This window comes from Talpa europaea (genome assembly GCF_964194135.1).
Source record: "Talpa europaea genome assembly, chromosome: 14".
Lineage (NCBI taxonomy): Eukaryota > Metazoa > Chordata > Mammalia > Eulipotyphla > Talpidae > Talpa > Talpa europaea.
In genome coordinates, this window is record NC_140082.1 from 43,983,491 (window position 1) to 43,997,419 (window position 13,929).

At 38.9% G+C, this 13,929-nt stretch overlaps 1 protein-coding gene and 1 pseudogene across 16 annotated transcripts in view; one reads left to right on the plus strand and one right to left on the minus strand.

Moving 5' to 3' along the window:
* Window positions 1-1,836: 1,836 nt before the first annotated feature.
* CREM (cAMP responsive element modulator) overlaps window positions 1,837-13,929 on the plus strand; it is a gene marked incomplete at both ends in the record, with an annotated part of 62,147 nt that continues 50,054 nt past the window's right edge. For all 15 annotated transcript variants that reach the window (XM_084254251.1, XM_084254256.1, XM_084254242.1 and 12 more), the window contains 2 exons: window positions 1,837-1,880; window positions 9,777-9,900. In XM_084254251.1, coding sequence (XP_084110377.1) covers window positions 1,837-1,880; window positions 9,777-9,900 — 168 coding nt within the window. The remainder of the gene's footprint in view (window positions 1,881-9,776; window positions 9,901-13,929) is intronic.
* On the minus strand, window positions 11,345-12,959 carry LOC311183597 (non-selective voltage-gated ion channel VDAC2-like; annotated as a pseudogene). Its single transcript has 2 exons — window positions 12,951-12,959; window positions 11,345-12,087 (listed from the first exon to the last, which is right to left on the minus strand). The product of its transcript is annotated as a non-selective voltage-gated ion channel VDAC2-like (transcript).

Here is a 13,929-nt window from a genome sequence, read left to right on the forward strand (position 1 = left end):
CTGATGGTCATTCTTCTGGTATGAGGCTAGCGATTCTTGTTTTACATTCTGTGGCTCTGTGGCAGGAAGTTGGTACTTCAATGCTGGTTGCCACTGGAAAGAGGAAATAGATGGCTATCCTGGAACTGCACTGACTATCTTTTTCTACTTAAAAACTCTCAACCACAACAATGTTTTGCTCGAAAATAAAACAAAATAAATTTTTTCTCAGAGAAATATAGAAAACAGTAGTTAACAAATCTCTTATGTGCTGCCATGATCATCATCATTATTCAAATAATTTTATCATTATTCTTTGTTTAAACATCTGGCTCTCATTATATTGCAAGCTCTTCCAGAGCTTTCATCACCTATTTCTCTGGTTCCTGGCATAAGGGCCTGCTATATCATTGGTGCAAGTCACTGTTCAGTGAATATATGGTCTTTGCCCTCTTGCTATACAATTTTTAAGAACTATAATATGCCTCCATATAAAATGTCAACATAACATAACATAGAATACAGTTTAATCTTAGGAATGGCACCATTCCTTGATTTTTGTTCATGTTATAAGTAGCCTTGTTCAAATGCCTTACCACTTCCTTTTGTCCCTAGGCTGGGATGGGACCAAAGTGGTGGCAGGAATTACCATTTTCTTAGTACCTTGAGGGAGGTGCAGCGAACCTGCCTACTGACTCAGTTCCAAAACTGCTGGGATGGTGTGACACCATTTTAGAGGGGACCACATGGGAGGCAACCCTGAAAGCTGTATGTGTGCAGCAAAGCCCCACCGTTGCTGGCATAGATGCCAGAAAGCTCTTTGTGATGCACATGTTTTTGTCCTTTCCAACTCTAAATGAATTAAGCATACCTACCTAGACATCTTTTTGTCTTTTTCTTTGCCAATTTTACTTCATTCAGCATGTCAAGTGTCTATTTTTAAAAGATATTAGGAAAAAAAAAATGGGAATCAATTGCTAGAGTATCAAAAAGATGCATGTTTTTTTTGTTTGTTTTTAAAGATTTATTTATTTATTTATACAAGCACTGGGTACAGTCAGAAGTGCGGGAGGGTGAGAGAATTCACCAGAGCCAGAGCAGGGAGCAGAACAGGCAGAAGGACTGAAGTACACTGCTTAGGGGAGGAGTGGGTGGCAGGAGAGGTTTATTTATACAAGCACTGGGTACAGTCAGAAGTGCGGGAGGGTGAGAGAATTCACCAGAGCCAGAGCAGGGAGCAGAACAGGCAGAAGGACTGAAGTACACTGCTTAGGGGAGGAGTGGGTGGCAGGAGAGGTCTGCTGCGCCATGAGGGACCCTCGCCCAGCAGCCAAGGATCGAACCGGTGCTGCAGAGGCTGTGGGCAGCTTCGCAGCCCAGCGCTCAACCGCTGTGCCACCAGGGAGGCCCTTGCTAGAGTATCTAAAACAACTTTTTAAATGTATTGAAGGGTGTCTGAGGAAATTTTAAATTAAACTTGGTGTTTTGTTTGGAGCCAAAATTCTTTGACAAATTCAATTTTAAATTTAAGTTAAATGAAAACTGGTTGACAAATTTGTTGCGGTGGAATAAGATTTAAGAGAAAAAAATTCAGTTTATTAGGTGATTATTATTAGTTAGAAATGAAACTGATACCTATAAGCTGTATATTATAGTATCTTTTAAATGACTTATTCAGCATGGCTCTCCAATAGAAAATAGTCTGAGAAATTGGATATCAGTTAAGTTTTTTGAATTTTTTCCATTTTATAGAAATAAAATATTATGATCTTCAAATTCAATGTTATACTTTCACCACAGGATAAATAAAGAAGAAAACAGGAAAGGAGGAGAACATTGATTACAAATGTCTTAATAATGAACAAATGTGGCAGGAAAAAATATATTAAGACAAATCTAAGGTAGGTGGTTCTGTTTTTCTGTTCTTTTGAAAATTCTACTTAGAAAGCTCAAAGTTAAAATGGATAAATTAATGTATCTGTACATGTACATGTATATAGGAATAAAATACGTGTATATTGTAATTACGCTGATGTGTGTAATATATATAACGTGTGCACATATTATTCAGCCTTTCTATTAAAGGGTTTATCTTCTAACATGCACTGTGCTAGACAACAGGCAGTAAGTGTACATTTCCATTCAGCTTTTGCTAAATGCTAGCCTTTTTGGTAGAAAGTAGTTCGTGTGCAAGGATGTGGGCAGAGATTTTGTTTTCTTCCTTGTCTTTGGGCTATACTTGCACCTACCTTTGTAAAATAGAAGAAAGTCTCTACTAATGTTTTACAGAAATCCAAATTGAGTTTTTCAGTTTTTCCTTTTGGTTACTTCCAGAAACAGTCTGTGGTTTATTACTTCATTCTAGCTTTAAGAAGAACATTTCTATGGCATTTTTTTGTAAAATGATTTAAAGGTAGAGCATCGAGGCAACTTTAATAATTTTCCCTCTTTCAGTTAGAGTCTATTTTTTTAAGGCTTATTTATTTATGCATACAAGAATTGGGGTACAGGCCAGAGGTGTGTGGGGGGTGTGTGAAGATTCACCAGAGACAGAGCAGGGAACAGAACAGGCCGACTGACTGAAATACACTGCTGAGGAGAGCAGCGGGCGAGACAGAAGAAGCCTGCTGCACCATGTGGGGAACTCCCTGGCCAGCAGAGGCTGCGGATAGCTTCATAGTGCTGTCCTTAACCCCTTGAGCCACCAGGGGGGCCAGTTGGAGTCTGTTTTTAAGGGAGGTTAAAAAATTATAAATATAGTTGCTCTGCAGCATAATTTATGTATTCATATTGAATATAAATAAGATTTTAGATGTTTATCAGTTTACCGAACACTTTAATTAGAAACTGCCTTTGTTTTATTTTCATTTAGAAAATAATATATTTTGGGTTTATACTTCCTTTCATTTCTTTGTTCCTATGTTATCTTTAAAAATACTCCGGCCAGGGAATAAACCCACATGGTGCAGCAGACCTCTCCTGTCTCGCCCGCTGCTGCCCTTAGCAATGTATTTCAGTAAATCTCTGCTGTTCTGTTCCCCACTCTGTCTCTAGTGAATCCTCTTATCTCCCACACCTCTGGCCTACACTCCAGTTCTTCTATGCAAAAATAAATAAATAAATATAAAAAAAAAAATAGTGTCTTTGAGCCAAGTCTTGAAAAACTAAGAATTTGTCTGTTGGACAAGGGAATGGGGAAGGTTAAAACTGGGGGGCATAGGATTTATCGTTGAAAAAATGGCTTGTAAAGAGGCCAGAATACAGTGTGTGAGAAAGAATGGACACTAACTCTGAAAGTGAAACAGGGTCATATTGTGAAAGGGATTGAATGACAATTTTTTGGCAATTGATATATGGACTTTGGAAGAAGACTTTAGTTCAAAACCTGGCTATGACCACTCAATAACTTTGTGGTGAGATTAGATTCTTAACTCTCTATGTTTCCTTTTCCTTGTCTCTAAAAGAAGAATTAATTATATTGATCTTGTAAAGTTGAATACTAGGTATTCACCACTGTGAGCATTTGAAAGTGGTAGTTTACCGTTATGACTATTATAAGAAATTTGGGTTTTATCCTACAGTCAACAGGAGCTACTGAAGAACTTTTAATCAGACAAGTATTTTATTTTATTTTAAAGATTTATTTATTTATTTATACAAGCGCTGGGTACAGTCAGAAGCGCAGGAGGGTGAGAGAATTCACCAGAGCCAGAGGGGAGAGCAGAGCAGGCAGACTGACGAAGTACACTGCTGAGGGGAGCAGCGGGCACAGCAGGAGAGGTCTGCGTGCCATGTGGGACCCTCGCCCAGAGGCGAGGATTGAACTGGTGCTTCAGAGGCTGACAGCAGCTTTGGAACCCAGCGCTCAACCGCTGCGCCACCGGGGAGGCCCCAGACAAGTACTTTATTTATTTATTTATTTTTTTAAATTTCTTTTTTTTTTTTTAAATAGAGGCATGTTTTTATTTATTTATTTTATTTGTTTGTTTTGTTTATACATGCACTGGGTACAGTCAGAAGCGCGGGAGGGTGAGAGGATTCACCAGAGCCAGAGCAGGGAGCAGAGCAGGCAGAAGGACTGAAGTACACTGCTGAGGGGAGCAGCGGGCGGCAGGAGAGGTCTGCGCGCCATGTGGGACCCTCCTCCGGTGGCTGGGGAGCAGCTGGGGATTGAACCGGCGCCGCTGAGGCCGCGGGCAGCTTCGCAACCCAGCGCTCAACCGCTGCGCCACCGGAGAGGCCCCAGACAAGTACTTTAAATAGAAGTAGTTGGTTTAGAAAGATAACTGTTGGCTTTGGTTGGAGTAGGGAGATTGAGCAGTAGCATTTAAGGTTACAAAAGGGGGTGCTAAATTGTTCTTTAGAAGGTGGAGTTATTGTACCTGGTGATGACACTGTAGGGAACCAAAGGGATGAAACCCCAGTTTGTGATCTGAGAAATTGGCTGTATGGTAGGTTCCCATCTCCTGAGATAAGAAATTCAGAGAAAGGAGCATGTTTGTGGAGGAAGAAAAGGTTAGTGGTGGACCCACTGAGTTTGAGGTACCTGTAAGACATCTATTTGGAGATGTTAAATAGGCATTCAGATAGATTATTTTGGAAATCAGGAGAGACCTCTGGTCTAGAGATGTAGATTTGAAAGTCATAGTTTAAAGCTGGTATTTGAAACAAAAGAAATGGATGATATTACATGGGGTAGGGAGGGGATTTGAGAGTAAGATGTGAAGGCAAAATAGAGTCCTAAAGACAGACATGCAGTGTTGGATGTTAACATTGAATCAGAAAAGGAATTGAGAAAGGAGATTGTGGAAGAATTGTCAGAGAATCAGGTGAGAGTGCAAAATGCAGTTAATTATGACATCAATGTAAGAGCTCAAGAAAGAATGTCAACAGTTTGAATGCCTCTGAGGAATCAAATAAGGAATCCACACTCACCATTTTCCAAGGTCTCCTGCTCCCCACTCTTAAATTACTCTGTCTTCTGGCTCTTTCTTCAGGGGCATTATACCATCAGCTACCACCACCCCCCCATTTTAAATGAACATTAATTTAGTAAGTGGATGATTACTTTTTCTAGAGAATTTTAGTGAGGTAGAAGCCAGTTTGTGGTTTAGAATAGATGGCAGGTAAAGACATGGAGATCATGTTGGCAAATTTTATTTTATTTTTTTAAAGATTTATTTATTTTTATGCAAGAGCTGGGGTATAGGCGGGAGGCGTGGGAGGATGAGAGGATTCACCAGAGACAGAGTGGGGAACAGAACAGGCAGATCTACTGAACTACACTGCTGAGGGGAGCAGTGGGCATGACAGGAGAGGTCTGCTGCGCCATGTGGGAATCCCCCTGGCCGGCCGGGAATCGAACCCATGCTGCAGAGGCTGCAGACAACTTCACAGTGCTGCGCTCAAACCCCTGCGCCAACAGGGAGGCCCATGTTGGCAAATTTTATAAGTAGTTTAGCAATGGCAAGGAGAAGAGAGGCTCAAGAGAATACCTAGAGAGGGACTTCTGTTCCAGTGGATTTGTGTGTGTGTGTGTTTGAAATTGGCGAGACTTGAATATGTTTAAATCTCACTAGGGAAAAGATAAGATTAAGATTCTGTCCTTTAATAGGGGGATACAATTAAGCAGAGGGAGGATAATTGGTGGTATAATGCCTCTGAAGAGTGATCCAGAAGACAGAGTAATTTAAGAGTGGGGAGCAAGAGACCTTGGAAAATGGTGAGTGTGGATGTAAGTAGGTTTGTTTGATGGCAAGAAGTTGAGAGAGTTCTCTTTTGGAACAGAAAAAAAAAGGTCTTATGTTAAGTAGAGGTTGTAGGTGGGCTGTGGGTTTGAGTAGAGGGTGAACATTTGAATCAGCCCTGGAGGGGCATGTGCTCACGAGGGAAACAGCAAGACCCCTGTCCATGTGAGATTGAAAACTTGTGAATTCAATAGGCTTAATGAAACTGTTTTATAATTTTACTCTCTATTGTTTATCAGCCTTGATTTAGGCATAAAGGGGACAGAATTGGTTTTATCTAAGATTGGTATTTAGTAAATAGGTAACAAAAGGAAAGGGGACAAGAGAACTTAGGGTATTTGTAAATAATAGTTAAGATGAGAAACCATAGATTCTATGCAGAATAGGATGAGATATGAAGAAAGCGGGGAGGGTGATGGAAGAGGAAAAAGTGTCCTGAAGAGCTCATTGTGGTAGAATATCACATGTGCTGTGAGTAATGGAGAGAGAGTGTAAGTTGGAAGCATAGACTCTTTTGTAGTAGGATGTTATTTCAGAAGTGGAACAGTTGGGGCACAGACAAGCTGCTTCAGTTTATGGTCAGCTACTTGAGTAGATGGTTGAAGTGGAACATCAGGATAAGGGATGTGTCCTTCCATTGGAATGTTGAATACAGAATGGTGGAGAGAAAGGTTTTTAAATCCTTCAAAATGCCAAAGTCTTTAGTTTACATCCTGGGTATTAGTAGAAGGTGATGATTATCATGTGGGTGGGCACAAGGTAGTACACCTAATTATCTTGAAGCTCAATGGAATATGGGTTTTTTATGAAGGAGAAGAGGAGAAGCAGCAGATAGTAGTAGTGAGGATGCTACGTCAAGACTTTTACCTTGATAGGTATGAGAAGACAGCAGCTCCTTCCTGAGAGTGCTGCAGGGAGTCTTTGAGAGTTCCAGACAGTACATTGCAAAGGTTTGAAAGGAGAATGGGAGTGAGCAATTGACTGGGAGCTTGGGGGAGAAACAAAGTATTAACTATGAGAGTGAAGATGAAATACAGAAGAAACTCATATCTTTGTCAGTGGGGATCTAGAAATGTGAGGTGTTAGTGGATGTGATATTCATGTGAATGAATGAACATTGCATTTTAGTCATGGCTTGGGGGGAGGTCCATTCTGTGGTGTGTGATCTCCATAGTGGAGCAACAACTCAACTGTTTTGTCCATTGTTGGGGTGGGAGGTTATAATGGATGATACCACGTGTGATGAGGATGAATGGGGGTCACCACTGACCTTCCATTTCTTCCTTCACTAGGAAACTCAGAACCTTGTGACATCCTAATTTGACTATAACTTAGCATTTTGGTGGTTTTTTCTTTCTTTATAGCTGGTCTGTTACTGATTCACATACATATACATGATTCTAACTTTGGAGCTTTGAATGAATGAATGGTGATGCTCTTGACTGAAGAAGAATTGTAAGGGAAGGGACAGGCATTTCTGAAAACAATAGGTTGAGATGCTTAAAAGGAGAGAGGGATGCACAAAGATTTGGGAGCCATCTGCATGTATGACTGAAGAAACCATAGTAGGTTGCAAAAAGGTAAAAGGTGAAGACAAATTCTGGGAAACATGCAGGACAAAAAGAAGAACAATTAAGGTGACTGCATTTGATAATATGTATAAAAGCACTTTAACGTGTAAATATTTTGAAATGCTTGAGGTGTTAGTGGATGTGATACTCGCATGGAAGTATGAACATCACAGTTTAGTCATGGCCTGATGGGAGGTCCATTCTGTGGTGTGTGATCTCCATAGTAGCAGAACCTTAAAAGAGGTATTAATAAAAGTGTGAGAGATAATATGAGACATTTCTCAAGTTACTACAAAACGTATTGCTTGGAAATGTTTGGTAGAAAAAGGGCGTCTGAGGGTTAGGTACTTTTGGAAGTGCTGCACCCTTTTCACACTGGCATCTTCAAACTTTTGAGAAATTCTGCAATATAGAAATTTTTTATCTGGATATTTAAGACTTTTTAACTAAACATTCCCCCTACCCTCTTTCCCAGATATATACCTCTTTATGTTCTGTAGAACTAATGTTCTGAAGTGTTCTCTATGGGGACTGTAAGCAAAAGTGGAGCCATAGGAATTGATAGTTTATGCATGATGAGAACCTGTAGGATACCTAGAATTGGAAAGGCCATACAGGGAATGTTAAAAGTAGACATAAAGAAATTGGGAAGTACTGAGAGAAAGACATTTTCATAGTAAACTGTAGATTTTTCTTTTCTATGATTGCTCTAAATTATCTCAAAAAGATCTGAAAATGGAAGGTTTAGATTCAGGTAATAGCTGTTGAAATGCCAAAGAAGGTATTCAGTGAAAGATAGTAGATGAAGGATCTATAGGACTTAGTAACTAAATCTGGAATAAAAAAGTTAGGGACATTTTAATTCAAAGTCCTAAGTGGTTTGTATACTTTGTGGATCTATACTTAGACTACTAAGATGAAAAAGAAAAAACACATATTACTGACAATTGAAATATGTGTATCAGCAGAGAGTGTTTTCTATAAATTTTTAAAATTTGATTTGGGTTTAATTTATTTTGTTCTATATTTTCTCCTAGTAAGGTGAAATTTATTACAGTATGTTTTGTTCTGTAGAGAAGATTCCATAGAGAAACTATTAACTTAAATTCATAAGCAAAAATTTATAAAAGTTTTTTTAAGGGAAATATCCTCTTTATAACTCCAGAAAATACCAGGGGGGCTCGGATGTGAGCAGCCCATAGGGTGGGTTTCTGCACAGGTCGTCATCATCTGGCATTCAGGGCCGGCAAGGCCAGCCCAGGCAGGAAAGGATTCAAAATGCGGGCGTAGGGGCTAGCAGCCCCCAGAAGCCATCCCTGCAGGGCACACAGGCAATTCCTCCATACACACTGCCCCACACTGGCCACCTCAGGGGCCCTCCACTCAGGAGCCGTCCAGTTAGGGGCAAAGCTTGCCCAGATTTGGCCTTCAGTATCCTGGATCCCAGCCTCTGAAGAGCCAGGCTGTGGGTGGTGGCAGGTGTGCCTTGTGCTCTGGGCCTGGCAGGGATGGTGGCTTACCCTCAGCAGCCTGTTATGGTGGGGTCCAGGCCTGAGCGCTTGGAGATGCGCAGCTTGGCCACCTCCTCAGCACAGGTGGGATGGATGCCCACTGTCTGCATTACCTGTGCATAGGAGGCCCCACACTTGATCCCCAGAGCAAATCCTTGAATAACTTCTCCTGCACTGGGGCCAAGGAAGTGCAGGCCCAGCAACAGCTGTGGAGGCTCTCGAAAACACACCATCTTTATATAGCACTGGGATGCATCCCTTTCAGCCACTGTGAACTCCAGTGGTTTATAATATGCGTGGTAAACCTCCACATGCTCCTCTCCATGGCAAGCTACAGCCTCCTCCTCTGACAGCCCCACACAGCCATATTCTAAAGGGGTAAAGACAGTTGTGGGGACATTGTCGTAATCCATCAGGTCTGCGGAGGTCTAAAGTTTTTCCTGGAAAAATTAGTCTTCTCTTTAAATAACTGGGAGCTACGGGGGAAGTGATCAGCTGTGAGTGATTCAATTTGAGATACTTGTTTATTAAAAACTACTTAGTGCCAACAAAGCAAGACATATTTTTCTGATACAACCCATTCAATTTAGTCAACAGAAATTCTTTCATACTGCATCATATGAAGCAGGTATATTAGACCTTGAAAGTCATATAATATTTATATTTTCATGTAAAGTATTATTCATACTAGAAGACTTAAAATAATTTTCAAAGAGGCTTTATTATAAGGTTAAGAAATTAAACTAATTCCCATAAAATTTTTGCAGTTCTCCCTTATTAATGTTCGTATCTTGTGAGCAGAGAAGTTACCTTTAATTTGGAAATTTAGGACTTCAACTCTGAACCTATTTCTTCAAAATGCAAAATAGTACAATTGGATAATGAAAATTACAATCAGAAAGTTAGGTTAAAAACAGAAATATTTCAGATAGGGCCTTAATACTTCTTCCTTTTTGTTGTCTTTTCAGACAAATGACCATGGAAACAATTGAATCTCAGCAGGATGGAAGTATAACAGATTCTGTGGCAGAGAGCGAATCTGCTCATATGCAGACTGAGACTGGTCATAATTCATTCCCTACTTTAGCTCAGGTAAATTCACTGTAGGCAATAGGCAGGCCCTGATGAACGTTAAGATTATGGAAATGAATATTGTGTGCCGAGTCTTTCTTCTTGCCATTGATCATAGGAGTTTCCCTGGTTATCAGCTATTCTCACTGAACTGATTTGAAAGAGAAAATACATCTTTGAATTATTTCCATTATGCAAAGGGAAAAAACAAAAACTTCTCTACAATATGTAATTCTCAAATTACTGTTTAAGGAGATTGGTAATTCCGCATTGGTATGGTTTTATAGTCTTAGTTTTGCTCAGTATATGTTTGGTTTGATCTTTCCTATTTTTTTAAGTAGGTGTTAAACTTTGAATTAGTTTCATTTAGAAACCAATATTACCAATATGAATACCTGTTTTTCTGTTCCTGTAATTTATTACTCAGATATGTATAAAAGTATACAGTGAAAACTAATATATTTGTTAATGAATTCATCAAATATTTATTGAGTACCTACTCTAGACATTATTCTAGATACATGGACATATGTAGTTGCTAAGCCTAAGTATCTCATGGTTTAATGTAATTTTTGAATGATAATTGCAGTTGCATAAGAGCTGCTGTAAAATGTTATGTTCAAGTAACTAGGGCATATAGTGGAGGGACCATTCAGACTAGGAGTGCTTTCCAGAAGATTCTTCATTTGAGTTAGACATAAAGATTGAAAAGGAGTTTGCTAGGTAGATGAAAATAGGGAAGCACACACCACAGTAGAGTGTGTGCAGAGGCACAAAGCCAGAGTAGGGGGTGTTCAGGGGACTCCAGGTGTTGAGTCTTTGTTGGAGGCTACTGTTTGGATGGGAAGTTGAACTGATAAAAGTAAACAGGTAGTTATATACATTTGAGAGTTTAAAGTATCCTGTGGTCCTAATATTTTTTAAATAAATTTTCCAGTGTTCACACTGTTTAGAACTTGAGTAACTGTGTGAAGGTTGGATTGGAATCATTGATCTGGTAGTGGGGATACCATTAGGGTGCATCATGGTAGTATGGAGTAAGGACAGACTAAGATTTTGTGCTTTTTTTTAATGTATACATATTTCATTGATAATTTGTAATGTTTGGGTATACCAGAAGCAATTCAAATGATGGTTGAATTTAACAATTTTTTTAACCTCCTCTTAAAATATCCACAGATCCATCTCATTCAGTGGCATTATTCGGTGTCGTGGGTTTGACTTTAGACCTCTCCCCAGAGTTGGCTGACTATGCTTTGATGTCTGTGGGTTGTCCAGTAGAGGAAGTCTACTTCAGAGAGCTTCCTGGGGCCAGTACTAATATCAGCAGGTCCACCGCGAGGTTGACTCCACCCCCACACTCATCCACAGAGCTTACTTGGGCCCATGCTTATGTCAGCATCGGGCTTCAGCTCATTCTAAGAGGTTTCTTTCAGCTGGATTAAGCCTCCTACTCCAGGGCAGCTCAAAGTTTTTGGTTTCCAGCATTAATTTTCTTCCTCTCTACCAGAGCAGACAGTGTAAGTTCCACACCAGGCCTCAGCGTCTGAGTGTAGCACACTCCAATTAAACTATAGTTGTTGACTTTGCAGAAATGAAAGCAGTAGGAGCCGATTGATAATTAATTACAATGCCAAAACAAATGCAGTTAGTACCTGATGTCCAAACAAGTTTTAAGGAAGTGTAAAATATTTTCTGATAAATTGATCCCCCAAATTTTGTCCCATCATTTACATTAGCATGTACCTAGAAGTCACCAGTCCTGTAAAGTTGTTCCTTCAGCTTTGATTGCCACTATCAAAGGTCATCTGGCCATCCCAGCAAGCCAGTTTTCATGATTAAAGATAGCTGAATCATGCCTTGGAATCCAGCAAAATCAAAGTCAACATCATAGCTTACCTTTTTAAAGATGATTTGATTTGACCACTTTTCTTTCCTGTGTTTGGTGAAAAGGAGGTGTTAAGTGTCAGTTTTAAACTATGACAAACCTGGTCTTCAATTAAAATTTGTTCCTAAAGTAGTATCAGCGTGCCTTTTTCCTGTGAAAGTTAGACCATACTCATACCATTTGTATTTGGTCTCCATTGCCCCAGTAACTTTAGTATTTGTATTAAATGAAACTCTGCATGACTTTATTTTCACTTCCACTTTCCCCAACCCAAAACCATCTTTCTTAGTTGCCCCAGGAAAAATTATGTGGCCCTTTTGCTTTAAAAAAAAAAAAAAGACAAAAAAACACAACAGCAGTAACAACAAAAAACCCTTTTACTTATTAAAAAAAAGCTTTGTGCTAATTGTGGAAAATTAACAATACATGTAATCTTAATTTCTAGAAATGTAATCAGTTTTAGCATTTTTGGTATGTATTTAATCTTTTTATCTGTGAGAATAGAATAGAATAGAATAGAATAGAATAGAATAGAATAGAATAGAATAGATCAGAATAGACAGTACAGAAGAATTGTACACATACATTTTTTTCCATGAATTTGGGACATTCTAGAGTTTTTATAACTATGATTCTGGTCTATAATTATGCACTTTTTTATGAATTTGTAGTTGAAAACAAATCTTTATTCTGCTTCTACTTTCCTCCCTTTAGATACCGGATTACTGACTTCCACATAGGTCTTCCACCTAGCCTTTTACACCTGTAAGTCAAAACAATAGATCCCCATTGTCCAAGGTGAGAATTTGCAATTTGAGAACCATCAGCCTAGGTAACCCCTAACTCTATAGCCTCAGTCAGAAGTTGCTAAAGAGGTCAAGTAATAGGAAATGTAAAAATAACTTTGGCTTTCTGAGGTTTTGTGATTGAATAGGAATTCAGTGAACAGAAACTAAGTTTTTCTGTTTTCATTTTCTTTAAACTAGACAGTAAATTCCCAGATGTTTTTTAGACTTTAGAATAAACAACAATTTATAGCACTTTACTTTTTATATAATCAAATTATTCAATCATATGCAAACAAAAGGTGACACCCAAAAATTCATTCTGTTTGATCCTTTAAGTCTGATGCAATTTGATAGCAGTGTTGACCATTGAACAACGGTGGAGTTGGGACACCGACTTCCTGCATAGTTGAAGGTTCACATACAGCTTTTAACTACCCCAAAGCTTAACTAAAATTTCTTTTGTGATAAGGGATTTCATACAGATACAATAGTAGAATAATGCTCCCACATTATTACTACTACAGTTTTGTAGCACTTGCCTCATCTATTTCTTCTTTTTGTTGAAGTATTTTATGTAGTTCTGTAGACCTCAGACATCATGACATTTCACTTCTACTTACTTTTGAGCATGCAACTATTAAAAAATACTTTAGACAATTTTTTTATATAACTAAAAGTCATGATCATACCTAATAAAATCAGTCATTATACGTTGACAATAATAAGCTTCCACATTCACATATACCCATTTATCTCACAAATGTGTGATCTACTCTGAAAGCAACAGTGGTGACATAATAAATTTTTCTTGTCCCAAGCCTCTTGGGAACTGGTAATGCTGCCATGAAAATCTGTGTGGGCTCAGGAAGCTACTGGAAAGGAGGATGTGCTTTAACTTTCTGGAGCTACATTCCTTATAGTTACTGATGCTACCTGTAGGCCTGAGTGTGACACCTCCAATGAAAGCTAAAGAACTTTTCTTTGTAATCTACCAGTTTTCCAGTTTCAACAAAGATGAAAGGAGCAGAATCTCAGGAGTTTCAGAGCTATAGCTTTCGGAGGGCCCATGTATTATTTGAAAGAAAGATACTCTGCAGAGCAAATAGAGCCACTAGGGAATGTTGGTCAGGAATTATATTCTGCTAGTCTCCTTTCTTATCTTTATGAGAAGAAACATCTCAGAATTAAGCAGCAACTTGCAATGAGGGATTGAAATAATAGTTTAATAAAGTATACATTACCTATTTCTATCTGGTGGAAAATTGGAATGGTACTTCCATTGTTTTGTCCAGCTGTGCCTAAAATCCATTTTCTTCTAAATCAGACTAGGAAGGATGTAGATAGTCATCAGAAAATAAAGCAAAACAATTCAAG